General features: G+C 38.6%; 1 protein-coding gene across 3 annotated transcripts in view; it reads left to right on the top strand.

Annotated features, from left to right (window-relative positions):
• Positions 1-20117, top strand: part of MAPK14 (mitogen-activated protein kinase 14) — a 97466-nt gene that overhangs the window by 44084 nt on the left and 33265 nt on the right. For all 3 annotated transcript variants that reach the window (XM_020999668.2, XM_020999667.2, XM_078155404.1), the window contains exon 3: positions 15824-15882. In XM_020999668.2, coding sequence (XP_020855327.1) covers positions 15824-15882 — 59 coding nt within the window. The remainder of the gene's footprint in view (positions 1-15823; positions 15883-20117) is intronic.

The following is a 20117-nucleotide window of genomic DNA, read 5'->3' as shown; positions in this document are numbered from 1 at the left end:
TTACACTTCACCGGGCAGAATTCCTCAGCCAAACTGTTCAATCTTCTGATTGACTTCTATGATTCTCTGCTTCCAAGCTCTTCCTCTACTCAGCTGGCCTTATGCTTCCACAACTGTTAACTTCAAACTTGGCTGATGGAGCTTCAAAATTTGTCCCTTCACCTTGCCTCCACCCCCCTCTCTTTTTTCTCTTAATTTTTTGGGTTCAGACTCTGGTTCCTCTCTGAACAACCCCCCCTTAACTTATATTTAGTCACCAAATTCTGTTTTTCTGTCTATACTCAGATAAATTATCTTTGCTCCATAATCATTAGCAGTTCTGATGTCTGATTCTCTCCACTATGAAACAGCTTGTCGCACTTAAAAATTACCAATAACTATCTCAGGACTCTGAGTTAGAGTAACTGTTTCTTTTAGAACTCAAACCATTCCATATGAAAAAGCTTTACCTTTTAAAGGGACAATACCTTATACATATAGTATCTCATTTGAAGGTCACAACAGCTGTTATCTGCATGTTTTAATATTTGGTAACATAACTCACTTCATCAAGTCACGGGAAGTAAACCCAAAGTGAAGATAGCTCTTCTTGTCTTTGCATTTGAAAAACTTTAAAATTCTCATCAATTCAATAACAAACCACAGTTTCAGAATACTAATTGAAGAAATACCCTAACCGCCACCATACATTTGTGTTTATGGCCAATGTGTGAATTTGCTTTTCTCAACTATTCATATTTGTTATGAGGCTTTCTTTTTCTTTTTTTTAATTGGGAAGGAGGTGAGAGGGAAAAGAGGGATAGGAATAGGATCTTCCACCTAAAAAATAAAAGATCAGAAGGCTAAAAGGAATCACAAAACTTATTTGGCACAGAATTTTCCCAATGTCACTTGCACATCTACTGCTAAGTGTGCTAGAGTAGCTGACTAGGTTATCACTATCCTGAGGGAATTATCACCTCAGAGGGAAGTGATGGGAGCTTGCATAGCTGAAGGAAGAGGTGAAGTGGTTCTGTTAGAGACTCCACCCCCCATTGGATGAAGGTGGAATATAATACATTACTCTATCTCCTGGTTGTTATGCGCTCATTGGAGTAATGCTACTATCCACATATTGGAGATGACTATTTTAAAGGATATGAACTAGCAATTTTCAGAGGAGAAAATATAGATTTTTAATAACGGTGTGAAAGATTCACAAACTCTTTAGTAATCAGAAAGATACTGCTCAAAACAACCTTAAGATACTACTACAGTCCACTAGAATGGCAAAGATAGTGGACAGCAAAAATATGAAATTCAGTGTTGGCTGTGCTATAGAATCACAGATATCATAATTCGTTATTGGGAATTTAAACCAGTAAAAACATTTCTCAGGGCATTCTGACAATTTTCAGTGAGGGTCCCAAATGAATCATGCCTTTTGAGATCAGGATTCCATTTGCTAAGAAATTATCCTAAAAATTGTTAAATTTTAAAAGTACAAAAATATTTATAGCTACTTTATTTCTTATTGGAAAAGCTAGAAATATCCTTGATGCCTTTAAGTTAGAGGCTGAAAGTAGTTGAATAAATTATAAAATATTAATGGAATAGAATATTATGATATTATTAATAATATATTAAGTAAATGAAATGTATGAAGCTCCAAATAAAGAAATACAAAGAGTTCAGTAAAACTAGAACAGCATCTGTGCATCACAGCAGCTGTGATTATTTAAGAAAAAAAGCCTGTGGTTTCAGAGCCGAGGAAGAACTTGGAAAGAGATGAGGATCAAAATGCTTTTTAAATCCTGTTGCTTTGGTTCTTTGTCATTACTTGTTAGAGGCTTTATGTGAAATCCTATTCCTCACGTTCACTTGACTTTGCTAATAGATAAGTTTATAGTCTCTCAATGTCTGTCTGTCTGTCCCTATTTTTTAAAGAAAGAGCTATGAAGCTATTATGGTATATTTTTAATCCCAGAGGTCTCTTGGTAATGGAAGAAATTGCAAAATTTTCTCTTCATGAAAGCTTTTAAATTAATTCACCTTTTTTATACTAGTAAATTTAGCTTTTGCCAATTAACTGTATTGAGAGATACCACTATTTAGATGAGGGCAGTACATTTTTTTGAATAATAAATAACATTGTTGAGTGTTTCACATTCCTCTTTTTAAAAATGTCTAGATAGGGAGAAAGTGGGACGGTAGAGATCATTCTCTTGATGTAGATAAATTCTGCATTCTCACTTTGTACCCTTTTATGACTAAAGGCATTAGTATTCATTATGGTGCTTGGCTCCCATTAAGGAGTCTGATATCCTTCTCAGTAAATTTAATTGCAGGATTCTCTTGAATGTGTTAGGTGAAATTACCTCCTAGCTTTGCTTTCTTTTTTTCTTTTACTTTGTCCACCAGCTATCTCATGGTTGCTAGGTTCTAAGAAAAAACATCAATTTAAAACAGACATTTATGAAATGTGTGCTGTGTTTAAGGAACTATACCAAGTGCTGAGGGTACACAAATACTTGTTTGCACTTAATTAACTTAATAAATTGAATGACTGGCATAGACCCTTCTCTTAAGGGGCTTAAATGTAGTAAGCAGAATAAGACCTATGTTCTTATAACTACAATGGATGTTAGAATATAATGAAATACATAGGAGGGGTCAAATAGAATGAGTTTAGAATCAAAGAGAAAAGTATCGTGTCTAGTTATGTAATTGGTAAAGACTTCATCAAGGAGGTGACAGTCACTTGGGTCTTGAAAAATTTCATTAGGCAAAAATGAATGGGGGGGAGATGAAGAAGGGGAACCTGTTCTCAGCATGGAGAACAGTGATTCAAAATTAAGGGGATAGGAGAGGGCAGGTGGAATGTGGGACCATAATCAATAGAATTCTATCTGAGTATAGGTTGTGTGAAGGGGAAGAGTATAATATAAGGCTACAGAGGCAAATTGGAGCCCCATGGGTAGATGCCCTTCAAGGCTCAGCTTTTTTCACCTCCTACATGAAGCCTTCCCTAAACCCCTGAGCTGTTAGTGCTCTCCTCCCTCTCTACCCCACCCCAGGCCCCCCATCATTTATCTTGTATTTACTCACCTGCATACATGTTAGTTCCAGACAGAATGTAAACTTCCGATGGGCACTGCCTGTTTTCCCTTTCTATTCCGATTACCTAGCACAGTTATCTATAGCAAATAGTAGACACCTGATAAATGCTTGTTGAATGGTGCTTGAGCATGAGGCTGCATTTGTATTTTATAGTTAGGATCTTTTTGAATAGGGGAGTGATATAATCAGGCTTGTACTTTAGGAAGATTATTTTGGTAATAGTATTAAGGATAAATTGGAATGAAGCACACCTGGAGATAGGAAGCCCCGATAAGAAGCCATTACAATGGATGGGTGTGGAGACAAATGAAGGCCATAATTAGAGTGGTGGCTGTAGCAGGAGAAAGGATGGATTTGAAGTATATTGCTGGTGTAAAATTGACAGGATGTAATATACCTCTGTAGGGGGAAGAATACTGTGACCTGGGTGTAAGTAAACTCAAGCCAAAATTGGCTAGTTAAGGTAATCTGCAGCATTGGTCGCTTCTAAGCCTCAGTTTCTTCATCTGCAAAATGAGGATAATGATTATGTTAACAATCTTATAATAATAATAATTATTATGTTAACTGTCTTAGAAGAATACTGTGAAGAAAACACTTTGTACATACACACACTTGTTAACAACTACTTCAGAGTAAGATCAAAGAGTCAAGGATTTCCAGCCAAGATCACTGGAATAATGATGGCCCCATTAACAGAAATAGGGAAGTTAGCAAGAGAGTGGGGCAGACTTTTTTCAGGGGAAAATGAGTTCCATTTTGGACAAACTAACTGAGGCATGTGTAAGTCTTCTAAGTAGGAATCACAGGATTGTAGTACTCGAGATGGAAAGGACCTTGGAGATGTTTTCTAGTCCATTCTCCCTTATTTTACGGACAAGTCAAGTACTTGCCCAGCATCACCCAGCCAGTAGGGCTCTGCAGTGGGATGTGAACCCACATCGTCATGCCTCTGGGTGCAACACTCTGTCCACTATGACAGGCAATTTAAAATACAGGACCAGAGCTCAGGAAAGCAGTTATGGCTGGCAAGAGTTTTAGGAACAATTTTGTATCAAAGTGATAACTGATGCCTCAAGAGTAGATAAGATCAAGGTATTATTTAATAACATAAGTGGAACTTTTGACAAATCTGTAACCAATAAAGAGTATATATATACCCTGCTTGGTATGCAAACACATTAAGGATTCATTCTTAGTATCTGCACTTTATCTTGGTTGCACATACACATCTTTTGCTTCCTTGTGACAAAAATACTTTTGTGTGGCGGTTGGTTAAGGCTAGAGGTGTAGTCTGTGGCCGTAGAACAGTTTCTCTGAATGAAGCCAGCAGACCCATTAGTAATTGAACTTGACCAAATGAATTTACTTTATTAACACCATTCTAAAAGAAAAAAGCCTTCAAAAGCCTCAGAGGAAGAGGAGATTTTGCCTCCTCTTTTCTTCCCATGCATGTGGCATATTTATTTCACAAGTGGTTCCCCCAGTGTAAGTGTTTTAGGTCTCTCTTGAAATGAATTTGGTTAATTAAGGCAGCCCTTCAGAAATTTGTCTGAAAGTCTCAGAATCTATCTATAATGCATTAAGCTAAATATAGTTTGCAGATAGTTTCACTGAAATACTTAACACCATACAACATTGTACCTTTCTTTAAAACATGATGGGGAAATCCTAGATGTTAGAGGATTCAGAGCTGGAAGGGAATTTCAAGATTGTTTAGCCCACTCATTTTATAGATGAAGAAACTGGAACCCAGAGAAGTTCTCACTTGCTCCAGGTCACTTGCTACACAGGTAGCAAATCGCAGAGCTAGAAAGTTCAGGCAAATGTTGAAATGTGTAGTTAGAGGCCCTGGGGTTCTCATTCGCACTGTAACTTACTGTTTGTGTGTGACTTTGGACAAACCACTCCAACCTCTGTGGGCCTCAGTTTTGTCATCTGTAAAAAAGAAAGGATTGTACTAGTGACCTCCTAAGTTCCAAGCAACTCTGAGTTTTGATGCTACATTTCTGGCGTCCATGGACTCCACATTCAGTGAGTGCTCTCTCTACTGTCTTTTGCTGGCTTTAACACTAAAATGTTGGGACAACACTATTGAGGAAAGACAGCTCTGTGGTATCTTTGAGGGACCTCCTGATAGAGCAGTGAAAGGTGAAAAACAGTCTCTGATCTCAAGGAGCTCATATTCTACTGGGTAAGACAACTTGCAAACAACTATGTACCTGTATACACAGGATAAGTTGGAGATGAGGGAAGGCACTAGCATTAAGAGATAACTGGAAAAGCTTCCTACGAAAGATGGGATTTAACTGGGATATAAAGGAAGCCAGGAGACAGAGACGAGGAGGGAGGGAATTCCAGGCATGGGAGATAGCCAGTGAAAATGCAGAATCTGGAGATGAAGTATCTTGTGTGAGGAACAGCATGGAGGCCAGGGTCACTGGGCCATAGAATAGGTAGAGGGGAGTAGAGTGGAAAAAGACAGGAAAGATAGGAAGGGGTTAGTTTATGAGGGGCTTTAAAAGCCACAAAGAGGATCCTGGAATTTATTGAATAGGGGGATGAACTGGGCTTTTAGGAAGATCACTAACAACTGAGTGAAGAATGGACTGGAATGGGGAGACTTGAGGCAAGGAGACCAATCAGAAGGGGATATAAATTGTTCTGACAAGAAGTTATGAGGACCTGCACTAGTGTGGTGGCGACTGGGGAGAGGGGTCCAGTTGACAGGACTTAACAACAGTTTTGGTATAGAGAATGAGAGTGAAGAGTCAAGGATGACACCTAGGCCTAAGTATGGGTGACTTGGAAGGATGGTGATGCCCTTGACAGTAATAGGAAAATTAGTAAGAGGGAAAGATTTGGGAAAGGGGAGAGATAATGAGTCTGTTTTTGCACATACTGAGTTTGAGAGGTGTAGGAGAGCTGGTGAGATCACTAAGTGAAATAGCGTAGTAGGAGTGGAGAACAGGACAGAGCCTTGGAAAACATCCCTGGTTGATGAATGAAAACTGAATGAAGATCCAGCAAAGGAGATTGAGGAGAAGCAGTCAGAGAGGTAGAACGAGAGTCCAGAGGAGAGCTGTGTAACAAAAACCTAGAGAGAAGACTGTGAAGGAGATAGTGATGCACAGTATCAGAAGCTAGGGAGGCCAAGAAGGATGAAGAATGAGAAAATGAGATTTGGCAATTAGGACATTATCAGTATCTTGCCAAGAGCAGTCTTAAGTTGAATGATGAGGTTGAAAGATGGACTGCAGAGTGTTAAAAAGAAAGGGAGAAGGGGGGTGGGCACCAACTTTTAAATGACTTTCTCCAGTTTAGACACCAAAAGGAGGTGAGATTAGAGGGTTATAGCTAGGGGGAATGGATGGATCAGATGAGGGTTTTTTGGGATGGACAGGCATAAGCAGTAAGCAGGAAGCAAGAAGTTGAAGATTAGTGACAGAGTGGGAATGGTAGAAGAAGGGCAGTCTGTTGGAGAAGGCAGGATGAGGTGAGATTACCTGTACGTATAGAGGAATTTGTATGGGGAAGAAGAGCCACTTCTTATGAGATGGATGAAGGAGGAGATCCATGGGAAGAAGGCATTTGAATGAATGTCAGCTGAGGAGGGTCCAAGAGGGGGCTCTCAGCAACTGTCCTCAATTTTTTCATTGAAATATGAGGCATGGTTCTTAGCTGAGAGGATTTGGGAAGGGAAGTTTGAGGAGAAATGATAAGATTTGGCAAAAGCAGTGTAGATAGTAAAGTGTTAAAGAATTGCCTTGCCCTAGTGAAAGCCCAGCTGAAATTATTTAACACAGACTTTTAGTGGAGTAGCCTTTCATGATTTTCTCCAGCTTCTTTCATGAGCAAATGAGTAGAACTGAAAGCAAGACATTGTGGAATTAATCCAGTGCTGTGAGGCTTGGCAGGGCAAGATTGGTGCTAGAGTGAGAGAGTAATGGATTATTGGAGAGAGGAGTTGAACTGGTTCACCAAGGAATCAGAATTAGGAAGAGAAGAGAGTATAGCCAGTGAGGGGGAGATGGATGGCCTGGGACAGAACTGGTGGATGGGTGAAGGCATTGGAGGTTTCAGGGAGAACAAAAAACAGGGTTAGGGGTGGCAGTGAAAATGATCTTGTACTTAACTATTTTGTATCTGTTAATTTATTTATTCACTGCATCCTTATGTATGTCCTTGTCGTCTTCTTGTTAGAATACAAACTTCTTGGTAGTAGGGATTTTTTTCTTTATTGTGTGTATCTCTAGTAACTTACAAAGAACAGTTTGGCAGACATAATGCTTGGTACATAGTAGACTCTGAATAAATGCTTGTTGATTCATGAGTCCAATATTATTAGGTCAACATAACTGCTCCTTGTATGCCCCTTGTGGTAGCACATTTCCTTATCTCTTAAGACCTTTCTGCTGATGATAATCAAAGGGTATGTACTAGTGTTATTTTTCAGGCACTTTGAACTGTCTCAGCTTCTGGGAAATAAATAGGATCATAGGATCATAGATTTCAAGTAGAAGGGATCTTAGAGGCTTTTTAGTCCAGTCCACTTATTTCATCGGGGAGAAAACTAAGCTTAAAGAAATTAAGTGATTTGCTTAGAATTGCACATCTATTAAGTATCGGGAATCTATCGATGAGATAATATGTACACAGTACTTTTACAAACCTTAGAGCTCCATATAAATGCTTGTTTTATTTGTTTGTTTTATTATATTTGAGCCTGCCTCTTCCTGATTCCAAATTGAACAGTTTACAACAATCTTTCCCAGATAAAGCTTAATGAGATCTGGGCAAAAAATCACCATGTAACTTGTTAATATCAGAAAGAAAAAAAAATTCAAGTCATTTTTGTAGAAAATGTAAAACTCTCAGCTTTAATGTGTAACCATTTTAATTGTAGTATAGTTTTTGTAAGGTCATGAGTATGTAATTATTTTTAAGACTCAGATGAAATTTACTTTGGGAAAAGTTAGTAACTTTCACAGATCAAAACCAGTGTAAGGAAGAGTAATGTTAATTTTCCTTATCTAATTGAGGTTCAATTGTCATTTGATGGAATGTTAGAAGTAAAGAGTTTTTATAAAGAATACTTGGTATATGGATCCTATTTTCCCTAGGAAATTTCATTATGACATTGATAATGCATTTAGCTGAAAAATTGAGAACAAAGAAAAGACATATAGAAAATTCTATATAGCTCTGTGAGGCTCATAGAGAGATTTGACTTAATTTTTATTTTGTTTTGTTTTTTTTGTTTTAGGCAGTGGGGTTAAGTGATTTGCCCAGGGTCACACAGCTAGTAAGTGTTATGTGTCTGAGGCCGGATTTGAACTCAGGTCCTCTTGAATTCAGGGCCAGTGCTCTATCCACTGCATCACCTACCTGCCCCTTGACTTAATTTTTTTCACTTAAAAAATGGAAAAACAGTCTTACTGCTTTAGGTCTTTTATTTTTCAGAACTTTGTTCAATTCTTTTTTAGACAAGGGCTCCAGGTTTAAAAAAAATTAATCCTAATGTGTTACTGCTAATTGTTGCTTTAGGACTTTACATAGATTCATTTGCAGCTTGTCCATATCTTTCATTGCCTTTTCTAAAAATAAGCCCTTCTAAATAGGTTACCAAAATCATGTGTTAGCCAAAGCAGTAGGGAAATGGGACCAAAATCTGGAGACTAATTCCAAATATTGTAATAATTTTTCAAAGGAAATTCCCATTTCTTTAAAAGGGAAATGATATGTACAGCCTATATCAGATTGTTTGCCATCTTGGGGAGGGGAAGGAGGGAAGGAAAACAAAATTTGAAATTCAAAATCTTATAAAAGTGAATGTTGAAAACTATCTTTACATGTAATTGGAAAAAATGAAATGCTATTGGGGGGGGGAATTCTCACTTTGGTGGCTGAATGGAAGAATACTACTCACTGCTCTGTGATTAGTCTAGTGACCTAACTTGATTATGTATATAATACATACATATATATATATATACACACACACACACACACACACATCACACTGCAAATATATCATCATATGATATACTATGTTATGACATAACAGTGTAATGTAACAATGATATAATATTATATATGTAGATGCATGTAAAAATGGAAATGAGATGTGAATAGCTTGTGGAACAGTTTATAAATATCTACCAAATTTAGGCCAATTTAGTTCTAAGGTGCTTTATTTTATAATATTTTATATAAAATTGTGAAATCTCTTGGTTGGATGGGAGCTCAAGTTCCTACTTCTTTCTCCTAAATCATGAGTCCTATTGAGAACTTTGCTAAGGATCACAGTCTTCCCTTGAAGACTTCTGTGATGGGAATCTTGATGCCTGCTGAAGCAGCCCACTCTGTTTCCAGACAGTTCTGATTTTTAAGAAGTTTTTCTTTTTTCTTGAGTCACAGTATCAGTTAATCTGTACTATAATCTTCTAGGTTTTCCTGCAAGTTTATTTATCCATGGTTGTTTCAGGAAGATTGATGATCCTCTTTCTCTTGTTCTAGGTGATATATCACAAGGCAACATTGATTTCATTAGTTAATCACCCTGAAACTATGATATGATATGTATATGATAATGAAGTTGATGACAAATACGTAGTCACAATCCAGAAGGTTGAGAATGGATTCTTTTGAGCAAAACAAGTTAATGTAGTTACAGTACTGTAATGTACTACAGTAATGTAGTTATTACAGTAACGATCATTCAACATTAGTCATGGAGTACTTGGTCTGTACTACATTAGAAGTTGTAAATGGAATCCTTTTTACATCCGTCATTTATGTGTAGCAACCTAAAAATTATTGCATCACAAAATAAGCATTATAAAGAAATTTCCGGGCACTCACAAAGGTACTGAAAAGCTATAACCTGGAAAGGCAGGCAGTCTTAAGGAACACATTTGAAATGAGAAAGTGTACTAACCTGAAGATCAGGTTCAGGCATATTCAATTCATCATCTTCAAAGGAGCTTCCTCCTAAGCTCTTGTTATGTTTCATTTAAGCAACCAAATCTTGTATTATTCTTGCCCTGTTTGCATCATTGGCCTGTTTATTTTGTAGACAGGGAATGAAATTCCATTAAAATAATCGAATTTGGGGGTCAGGTCTCAAACAACATTTCTGTATGCTTCTGTGGAGTTGCATTTTGTGCAGAATCACAGGAATACAATTTGACTCATGTTACAGAGACGAAACTCTGAAAATTCCGCCTGTGCCGAGGTCAGAGAGAAGGGAATATTTAAATAGAATCAGTTCCACACAGATGTAAAACTGGCTGCTGTCTGAGAGTAACAAGGCAATGTCCCAAAAGTGTGGAAATAAACAGCCTTCTAAAGCTCTGGGGAGATCCTCAGGAATCTGCCCTCGTGGTCTGAGGCTCCTCTGCACTGCTTCTGATGTGGCCCTGCTTGCTCAATCTCTGGGAGAATCTCAGAACTCCTGTGCAGGTCCAGCTTCTTCACTATCTCTCTTTTCTTTTTCTTTTCTTTTTTTTTTTTTTTTGGCTAGGCAGTGGGGTTAAGTGACTTGTCCAGAGTCGCACAGCCAGTGTCAAGTGTGTAGTCTGAGACTGGATTTGAACTCAGGTCCTCCTGACTTTAGGGCCAGCCGCTCTATCCTCTGCGCCACCTAGCTGTCCCTCTTCACTATCTTAGAAGCTGGATGCACATGTTATTAGTAAGGGATGCGATTAATGACAGTCAGTTAACAAGCATTTATTAAGCATGTGTCCCATATGCCAGGCACAGTGATAGGTACTGGAAATACAGATACCAAGAATGAAACAATACCTGCTTTCAGGGTCCCAACCTTGTGACAGGGTTCAGTGCGTGTCACATATCCAGCCTAAAGATTTACACACAACAGTAACAACAACAACAATAATAATGATAGCTACATTTCTGTGTGTGCCAGGCCCTGGGCTAAGGGTTTTACACATCTTTTCTCATTTGATCCTTACGACAACCCTGGGAAGTAGGAGCTCTTGTTCCTCATTTTACAGTTAAGGAAACTAATGCCAACAAAGCTTAAATGAACTGCCCAAGGTCACACAGTAAGTGTCTAAGGTGGGATTTGAACTCTGATCATCCTGACTCCAGGCCCAGCACGCTATCCAGAGTACCACCTAGCTGCCTCTAAATCTAATCGTTAGAAACTGTAAATATCTGATCAACAGATGATGTTAACCTGTGAACTTATAATCTAGTGTCTAATGCCCAGTGGCTAATGGTGACATATTACACCTGGGGAGACACTCACAATTTGGAACTAAAATTAAGCATTATTTCTTAATAGAAAAATCTTTTTAAATATTTTATTGGTGCTTCATTTTTTTATTACCTTTTCCTATTTATGATCTCCTTTTCCCTTTTGTGACAAATAAATTCAGATAAGCAAACAAGTTAAAATAGTGACCATGCTTCGTTCTTATTCATTGTCCATTACCTCTCTGCCTAAAAGCAGAAGATATGCTTCACTGTGAAGTCATGATCAGTCACTGCCTTGATCAGAGAATCAAAAATCTTTCAATGTTTTCTTCCTTTGTATCATTGTGGCATTTTATAGTCATTTATATATGCCCAATGAAGTCTTTAAGATTGAGCGTAGATTTTTCTATGTAATGAATCTCAATATTAAAGCATAACTTTAATACCAATTTTTTTTCCATCTTACATATTTTTTATGGTGACTTGTTGCTGTTAGTGTGTTCTCCTTAATCTTGGGCCTCATTTTGCACACAAGCTTTGGGTCAGCATGGTGATTCTGTATCTCTGCTGTGAATTAAAGAGCATCGTGCTCTGTTTTGTGACCTTTTTAATTTAATTTCAACTTGAGGCTCGTTATGTGTCTTGTGGTTGAGGTGGATGGAGTTATTCTTTATTTGTTCTAGTTTTAGGGTAGATCACATGTACAAATTGTCACTGATTCATACTGTCCATGTGAATGCTTTTGCATTGGAGACAGTCGCAGTAATATTCACCTTTGCCCGGCTTCTTCCCTCCTGGGTATTCAGGATTTTAAACACCAATAACAAGCATTTGCCTCGCGGTGCTGTGGATCCTCATTTCTGGAGCCATTTTCTTTCATTCATTTGTGCAGTTGTCTCAAACTGTGTTATGATGAACAGCATCAGCACCAGCACAACCTGCCTGGAAACCCTTGTTTTTCATTCCCATCTCTTAGCCTTTCCAGAGAAGTAACCATAGAGATAGCTTCCCCTTGTCGTGCTGAATAAAGAGCACCAGCCTCTTGCCAGCCCATTGGGTTGTGCAGGTGGGGCGGTTAGACGACGGCCCTTTATTTTCTTTACCCCTGACTTGATTTTATAGAACTGCTTCCACAACTCTGAGATTTCTAAATTCTGTAATACTAATTATAGTTCAGACCCACATATGTAATGTAAAGGTAGTGTGAAGTAGAAAGGGTGTCAATGGGGAATTTTAAGTTCTAGTCCAGACTGCTACTAAAAAGCTGTGATAAGTTACTTTTTACTCCTTTGACCCTGTATTTTTGGACATAGCCAATGTTGGAATTTGTTTCACTTGATTATGTATGTTTAGTTACAAGGATTTTCTTCTTTCTTGTCTTTTTTGGGGGGGCGAAGAAGATAAAAGGGAGAGAAAATAAATGCCTGTTAATTTTTTAAAAAATCAACATTATTTAAAATAAAGGGGTTGTACTAGATCTCTGAAGACCCTTCAGACTCTAAAGTTCTGTAACTTTTAAGTTTTTTTTGTACTAGAGGGTTATATTTCTACAACTAGAAGTTATAATCTATATAATAAAATAATACTTTTTTATCTTTAGCATATCTTAAAACCCTTTTTCTCTTTGGATTGTCAGAATCATAAGTTTTATTCTTTAGAGGACCAATTAACTTTTCTTAACACCCCCTAAATCTAGCTGGCTTTATTATCAGTTAGTATTTATTGAGTGCTTAATATATGCCCAGATGATGTGCTAGTGCCATGCTAGCTGATGTCAAAGATCAAAAGGGAGATCAGGTGAGAGTGTATGGATCCATCCATATGCCAGCAAAACAGCTCAGAATTATTGACAAACAGGTGGTTTAGTTGCTTTTTTTTTTTGGATGAGGGCAATTGGAGTTAAGTGACTTGACCAGGGTCACACAGCTAGTGAGTGTATGTGTCCAAGACTGGATTTGAACTCAGGTCCTCCTGACTCCAGGGCCGGTGCTGTATCTACTGCACCACCTACCTGCCCTCTGCATAATTGCTACAAAAGAAATGGACAGGACATTTAAAAATCTTTAAATCAGATTTATTTTACTTTAAAACACATTTCCTATCCATCCTGAGTGAGAAGGTGCAAGAGGGAATGTTGAACTATGGATTTGGATCAAGGGTAGTATTTTGTTGTGGTTCAGTTGATTTCAATCATGTCCAACTCTTTGGGACTCCATTTGGAGTTTTCTTGGCAAAGATACTGGAGTGGTTGGCCATTTCTTTCTCCAGCTCATCTTACAGATAAGGAAACTGAGGCCAAGAAGGTTAAGTGACTTAAGCCTAGGGTCACATGGGTCACTTGTACATGTCTGAGACCAGATTTGGACTCAGGAAGATTAGTCTTCCTGATTCTAAGTCCAGCTCTCTATCCATTGTGACTATGTTTAGCTGCCTGTAAAATAGTATAGATAAGATTAGATGTAGTTTGGGGCTGGGATGGAGTAACAGCTAAGTAATTTGGTTCTGCTCACACCCTGTGCCCTAGTGATTTCAATCAGTTAACATTTGATAATCCACATTAAGGAAAAAGAAAGACAGGGATGGATAGTCTAGAATAATGGGTGTGTGCGGTGTGTGTTTGGGATGTACACAAATTTTTTTTTTCACCTTTACATTCTATTCCATTCATTCCCCTGCATACCCCAAGATTGAGCCCTCCTTTCTAATGGTCAGTCAATAAGCATTTATTACTATGTATTAAGTTAGAGGCTACAAAGATAAAGTGAGCAGTCCCTGCCCTCAAGGAACTATGTTCTAATAGAGACAGTATGTGCATTTTATATGATTGCTTGTTTTCTGATCAGTTGATTACTTGCCTTCCAACATGTTTACCTTTAATAGCCAGTAAGCAGAATTATTGAAAAGCAAAGGCCTTTGCTGGGATGCCATAATGAGAATAGAAGCCACAAGACACCCTCGAATAAATCTGGGGCATATAGTCTTTCACAAATACGCAGTGTCAGTGGACACATAGGTGGAGTATACTTGTAGTAAGATACATTGCTGAGCTCCCCATTACTGGGCAGCTGTCATCTCCCCTACCACCTCCAACTTAAGGCTCAGCAGCAGTCCTCATCTTAAGTATTATTACACTGTCAGAAAAAGCATGGACCATTGTCCCCACGGACTTGCAGAAGCCCCCTTCTCCTTTGGGGCCTCTGAGTCACTTCCCAGATGAGGGGTGGAAGAGTAGGGTCCTTCCAACAAGCTAAGTCACTGAGGTTTAGCATTAACTTTTGAAAACTCTTTCTGGTCCAGGGTTAGAATCCCTCTTTGAACTTGGAAAGAACAGAATTAAAAGATGTCATAAAAGAGGTAGGATGAGAAAGTGGGAAGGGCACAAAGTGAGGGGTGACAGATGCATAGCAAAAGTGTTTTGCCACCTACAAGGGCAGTATAGTAGGTGCTGGAAAATTCCAAGACAAAAACAAACAAAGCAAAGTGAAACTTAAAAGTCCCCCAAGTAAAGCTCCCCTCTCCCCCCGCCCCCAGCCTTGGATGACTTCCAGGCTGTCTGTATTGAAGATCAAACAGATAAAAATAGTATCAGCAAAGGAGTTAAGTAGCCAGAAGAGCTGAGATTCTTGAGTCAGGAATTGTTTTGCTTTTGCCTTTATATCTGTAACATCTTGGCAACTGCCTTGTACATGGTAAGCACTTAATGTTTGTTGAACTGAATTAAAGAATTTGGGTAAAACATGTTATGTTGCGAAATTTGAAAGTTGTAATTGAAATGAGTTATTTCTAAATAACAGTAATGTTGGGGCAGCTGGGTGGTGCAGTGGATAGAGCATTGGCCCTGGAGTCAGGAGGACTTGACTCCAAATGTGGCCTCAGACACTTGATACCTACTAGCTTTGTGACCCTAGGCAAGTCACTTAGCCCCGATTGCCTCACCAAAACAAAACAAACAAACAAACAAAAACCAGTAATGTTAAGAGGCAAAATGATGTAGTGCATCCAGAGCAGGCCTTGCAGTGGAAAGAATGTCAGATTTGAAAGTTATAGGAGCAGAATTTGGATCAGAATTGGGAATAAGTAGCAGTTCTGCTTACTACCTGAAAGTGGCCATGGACAAATCACTCATTTCTCTAGGCTTCAGTTTCTCATTTGTAAAATTGGCTTAGGCGACTATTAATGTCACTTTCAACTCTAAATCTCTGATCCTGTGAGCCCAGGTTCTAGTCCTGCCTTTGACACATAATGTCTATGTGACTATGGACGACTCACTCAATCTTTCAGTGCCCCAGGAATTTTTCTAAGACAGAAGATTCGATGAACTGCCTTGGTGGAGGAAGTTTCTACCTTGGGAATTTCCCTATACCAATGACATCACATGTGGAATTGAGGCATGACCAGTTTGGAAACCCCACCCCCAAAGCAACAACAAGAAGAAAAAAAAACTTGTGTTGAAGAGGTTCAATTTTGGAGACTTTAATGACTTTTTCTTTTTTCCTTATAGGTGATTGGCCTGTTAGATGTTTTTACGCCAGCAAAGTCTCTGGAGGAATTCAATGATGTGTGAGTAAATGCTTTGAGTTTGTTAACTTTTGCTAGCTATAGACAGGTCAGCATCTCTTTTCCAGTGAGTCCCTTCCCATGTAGCAGCATTTAAGACTTCAAAAAACTTTTCAGGTTACACCCAAGTCTTTGAGAAAAGAAAATACTGACAGATACTACCAGTGCTTCCCTTATAACCTCCAACTATAGGATTCAGGGTGTTTTTAAAAAATAAAATGAAGCTATTCAAAAGTTTTAAGTGAAAGAAGAGTTGAGAAGAAAGGGTGCCTTTGCTGATCAGTCCTCATGACAGTCTCTTGTTTTATCAAATAACCTTCTTTCACTGAAAACTGCTTCTTCATAAAATCCACTGAGCTCTGATCCACATCCATTCCTGCCTCTCTTTGCTATAAATTTTGAAGGAGCCATGGAGTCCTGGCCATGGCTCAGTTCCACAGGTTTAGCACTACTTTCCCTAGTTAGAAAGAATCCTGGCTCCTCCTTTTGGAGGGATAGAGTCTAGAAAGGGAGATTAAAATAGGCTTCATTAGTATTGGCAGGAACTAAGTACAACTTGTCCCTCTCGCAACCATACTTGACCCCTGAAGGTATATTGTTCCATGAAGTTCCTGAATTGACTTTACATGCTATTCTGCGTTATAGCTATAATAGGTGACCAACCGCTCCTCAAGGATGTCCTTTAAAAAAAAAAAGAATAGAGTAGTCTGGCTACCTTAGATAGCTGTTTAAAATCTAAAAGAAAACAGTCCAGTAATGTGCACTAGGAATCAGATTGGGAAAGCTGAATCAGATACGTTGTTGTTGTTCAGTGTGGTGTCTTACTCTCCCTGACCACAGGGACCACAGCACACCAGGGCCTTCTGTCCTCCACTCTTGAAGGCTGTCCAAGTTCAGGTTTGTTGTTTCCACGACACTATCTCTCCATCTCAATCTCTGCCATTCTCTTTTCCTTTTGACTTCAGTTTTTCCCAACATCAGAGTCTTTTCCCCTGAGTACCATTTTCTCTTTATGTGGCCAAAGTATTTAAGCTTCAGCTTCAGTATTTAACCTTCCAAAGAATAGCCTGAATTAGTTTCTTTCAGTATTAACTGATTTGACCTCCTTGCAGTCCAAGGGACTCTCAAAGGTCTTCTCCAGCACCACAATTCAAAAGCATCGATTCTGCAGCACTCAGCTTTCCTTGTAGTCCAACTCTCACAGCCATGTATTAATATTGGAAAAAGAAAATAGATTTGACTACATGGACCTTTGTTGGCAAAGTGATGTTTCTCTTTTTTGTATGTTGTCCAGATTTGCCATAGCTTTCCTTCCAGAGAGCAAGAGTCTTTTAATTTCATGGCTGCTGTTGCTGTCTGCAGTCATCTTTGAGCTCAGGCATATAAAATCTGACACTGCTTCCATTTCTTTTTCCCCCTATTTGCCAGGAAATGATGGGACCAGTTGCCAAGATCCAGATCTTTTTTGATGTTAATCTTCAAACCAGCTTTTATACTCCCCTCTTTCACCCTCATCAAGAGGCTTCTCTTTTTCACTTTCTGCCCGCAGAATGGTATCACCTATATATCTGAGATTGTTGCTATTTCTCCCAGCAACCTTAATTCCAGCTTTTGGCTCCACCCTGGCATTTTGCCTGATATACTCTGCATATAAGTTAAATAAATAAAGTGACAATATATAGCCTTGTTGCTTTTCCAGTCTTAAACCAATCAATTGTTCCATGGTTGGTTCCAGCTGCTGCTTCTTGGCCCACATACAGGTTCCTCAAGAGATAGGTAAGATGATCTGATACTCCCATCTCTTGGAGAACTTGCCACATTTTGTTGTGATCCACAGTCAAAGGCTTTAATGTACTCAATATGAGCAGAAGTAGTAGATGTTTTTCTGGAACTCCCTTGCTTTCTCCATAATCCAGCAAATGTTGGCAATTTGCTTTCTAGTTCCTCTGCCTTTTTGAAAAGCAGCCTACACTTCTGGTAATTCTCAGTTCTCATGTTGCTGAAGCCTAGCTTGCAGACTCTTAAGCGTAGCCTTGCTGGTATGTGAAATGAGTACAATTGTTTGGTAATTTGAACATTCCTTGGCATCGTCCATCTTTAGGATTGGGACATAAACAGTTGAGTTTTCCAAATTTGCTGGCACATCAAGTGCAGCACTGTAACAGCATCATCTTTTAGGATTTTAAATAGCTCTGCTGGGATTCTAGTGCTTCCTAAGACCCACTTGACTTCATTCCCCAGGATGTCTGGGGAATGAAGATCAGTATCTAGATCAATAACTATACCATTGTGGTTATTGGTGATGTTAAGATCTTTCTTGTACCGTTCTTTTGTGTATTCTCACCACTTCTTAATCTCTTCCGCTTCTGTTAAGTCCCTACCATTTCTGTCTTTTATTATGCCCATTTTTGCATGAAATGTTCCCTTTTATAGCTCTGATTTTTTTTTTTTTGGTAAGGCAGTTGGGGTTAAGTGACTTGCCCAGAGTTATACAGCTAGTGAGTGTTATATGTCTGAGCCTGAATTTGACCTCAGGTCCTCCTGACTCCAGGGCTGGTGCTCTATCTACTGCACCACCTAGCTGCCCTGATAGCTCTGATTTTCTTGAAGAGATCTCTTGTCTTTCCCACTCTGTTGCTTTTTTCTATTTCTTTGTATTGCTTATTGAAGAAAACCTTGTCTCTCTTTGCTGTGCTCTGGAATTCTGCATTCAGTTGGGTATATCTTTCCCTTTCTCCTTTCCCTTTCACTTTTCTTCTTTCCTCAGCTATTTGTAAAGCTTCATCAGAAAGCCATTTTGCTTTCTTCTTTTTCCTTGGAATGTTTTTTGTTGCTGTCTCTTGTACAGTATTGAAAACCTCTGTCCATAGTTCTTCAGACATTATACCACATCTAATCCCTTAAGTCTATTCATCACTTCCACTTCATATTCATAAAGGATATTATTTAGGTCATACCTATATGGTCTGATGGTTTTCTCTACTTTCTTCAATTTAAGTCTGAATTTTGCAATAAGAAGCTCATGATCTGAGCCACAGTCAGCCCCAGGGCTTGTTTTAATTGACTTTACAAAGCTTCTCCACCTTTGGCTGCAAAGCATGTATTCAGTCTTGATTTCTGTATTGACCATCTGGTGATGTCCATGTGTACAGTTGCTTTTTGGGTTGTTGAAAAAGAATGTTTGCTGTGACCAGCGAGTTATCTTGACAAAACTCTATTAGTCTCTGCCCTGCTTCGTTTTGTACTCCAAGGCCAAACTTGCCTGTTATTCCGATTATCCTTTGATTTTCTACTTTAGCATTCCAGTCCCCTGTGGTGAATGTGACATCTTTTTTTGGTGTTATTTCTACATGTTGTAGGTCTTCATAGAACTGATCAACTTTGGCCTCTTCAGCATCAGCAATTGGAGCACAGAATTGTATTACTGTGATATTGAACTGTTTGCCTTGGATTTGAAGAGATATCATTCTATCATTTTTGAGATTATATCCCCAGTACTGCTTTTCTCACCCCTTTTTTTGGCTATGAAAACTAATTCCATTTCTTCTAAGGGATTCTTGCCCACAGTAGTGTATATGTATATATATATATATATATATATATAATATATATATATATATATATATATGTAATGATCACCTGAATTAAATTCACCCATTCCTGTCCATGTAAGTTCACTGACACCCAAGATGTTGATGTTTAATCTTTCCATCTCTTTCCATTTGATCTTTCCTCTTTCCATCCAAATCTTTCCATTTGACCACATCCAGCTCAGCTTGGTTTATAGATCTTACATTCCAGGTTCCTATGCATTATGATCTTTATAATCCTGGGCTTTGTTTTCGTCACTGGACACGTCCACAGCTGAGCATTCTTTCAGCTTTGGCCCAGCCTCTTCATTAGTAGTGGAGCTGCTTGTAGTTGTCCTCCACTCTTCCCCAGTAGAGTATTGGACACCTTCCAGATTCAGGAAAGGTCCTTAGGGATTATCAGGGGACACCCTGATCCTTCTTAACCTCAGATTCCTTTTCTTAGAAATTAGAGGTTTGGTCTGCTAGATTTAATATCCTATGAAATTTTTATGAGTCATCATATAATAGACTTGTATAGTTTTAGCTCTGAAAAAGACCTTCTGGAGTTTAGGGTAATGTGACTGAGCACGTCTGCATCTTTTTTGGTAATGACAGTATTGGAAAAACTAACTCATCCTCAACCAAGAGCAATCATAGTTCTCCAGA

This window comes from Phascolarctos cinereus, unplaced genomic scaffold (genome assembly GCF_003287225.1).
Source record: "Phascolarctos cinereus isolate Bilbo 61053 unplaced genomic scaffold, phaCin_HiC Scaffold_5;HRSCAF=322, whole genome shotgun sequence".
NCBI classification, from domain to species: domain Eukaryota; kingdom Metazoa; phylum Chordata; class Mammalia; order Diprotodontia; family Phascolarctidae; genus Phascolarctos; species Phascolarctos cinereus.
The sequence above is the reverse complement of the archived record's forward strand: the minus strand, read 5'-3'. Positions and strand labels throughout refer to the sequence as shown.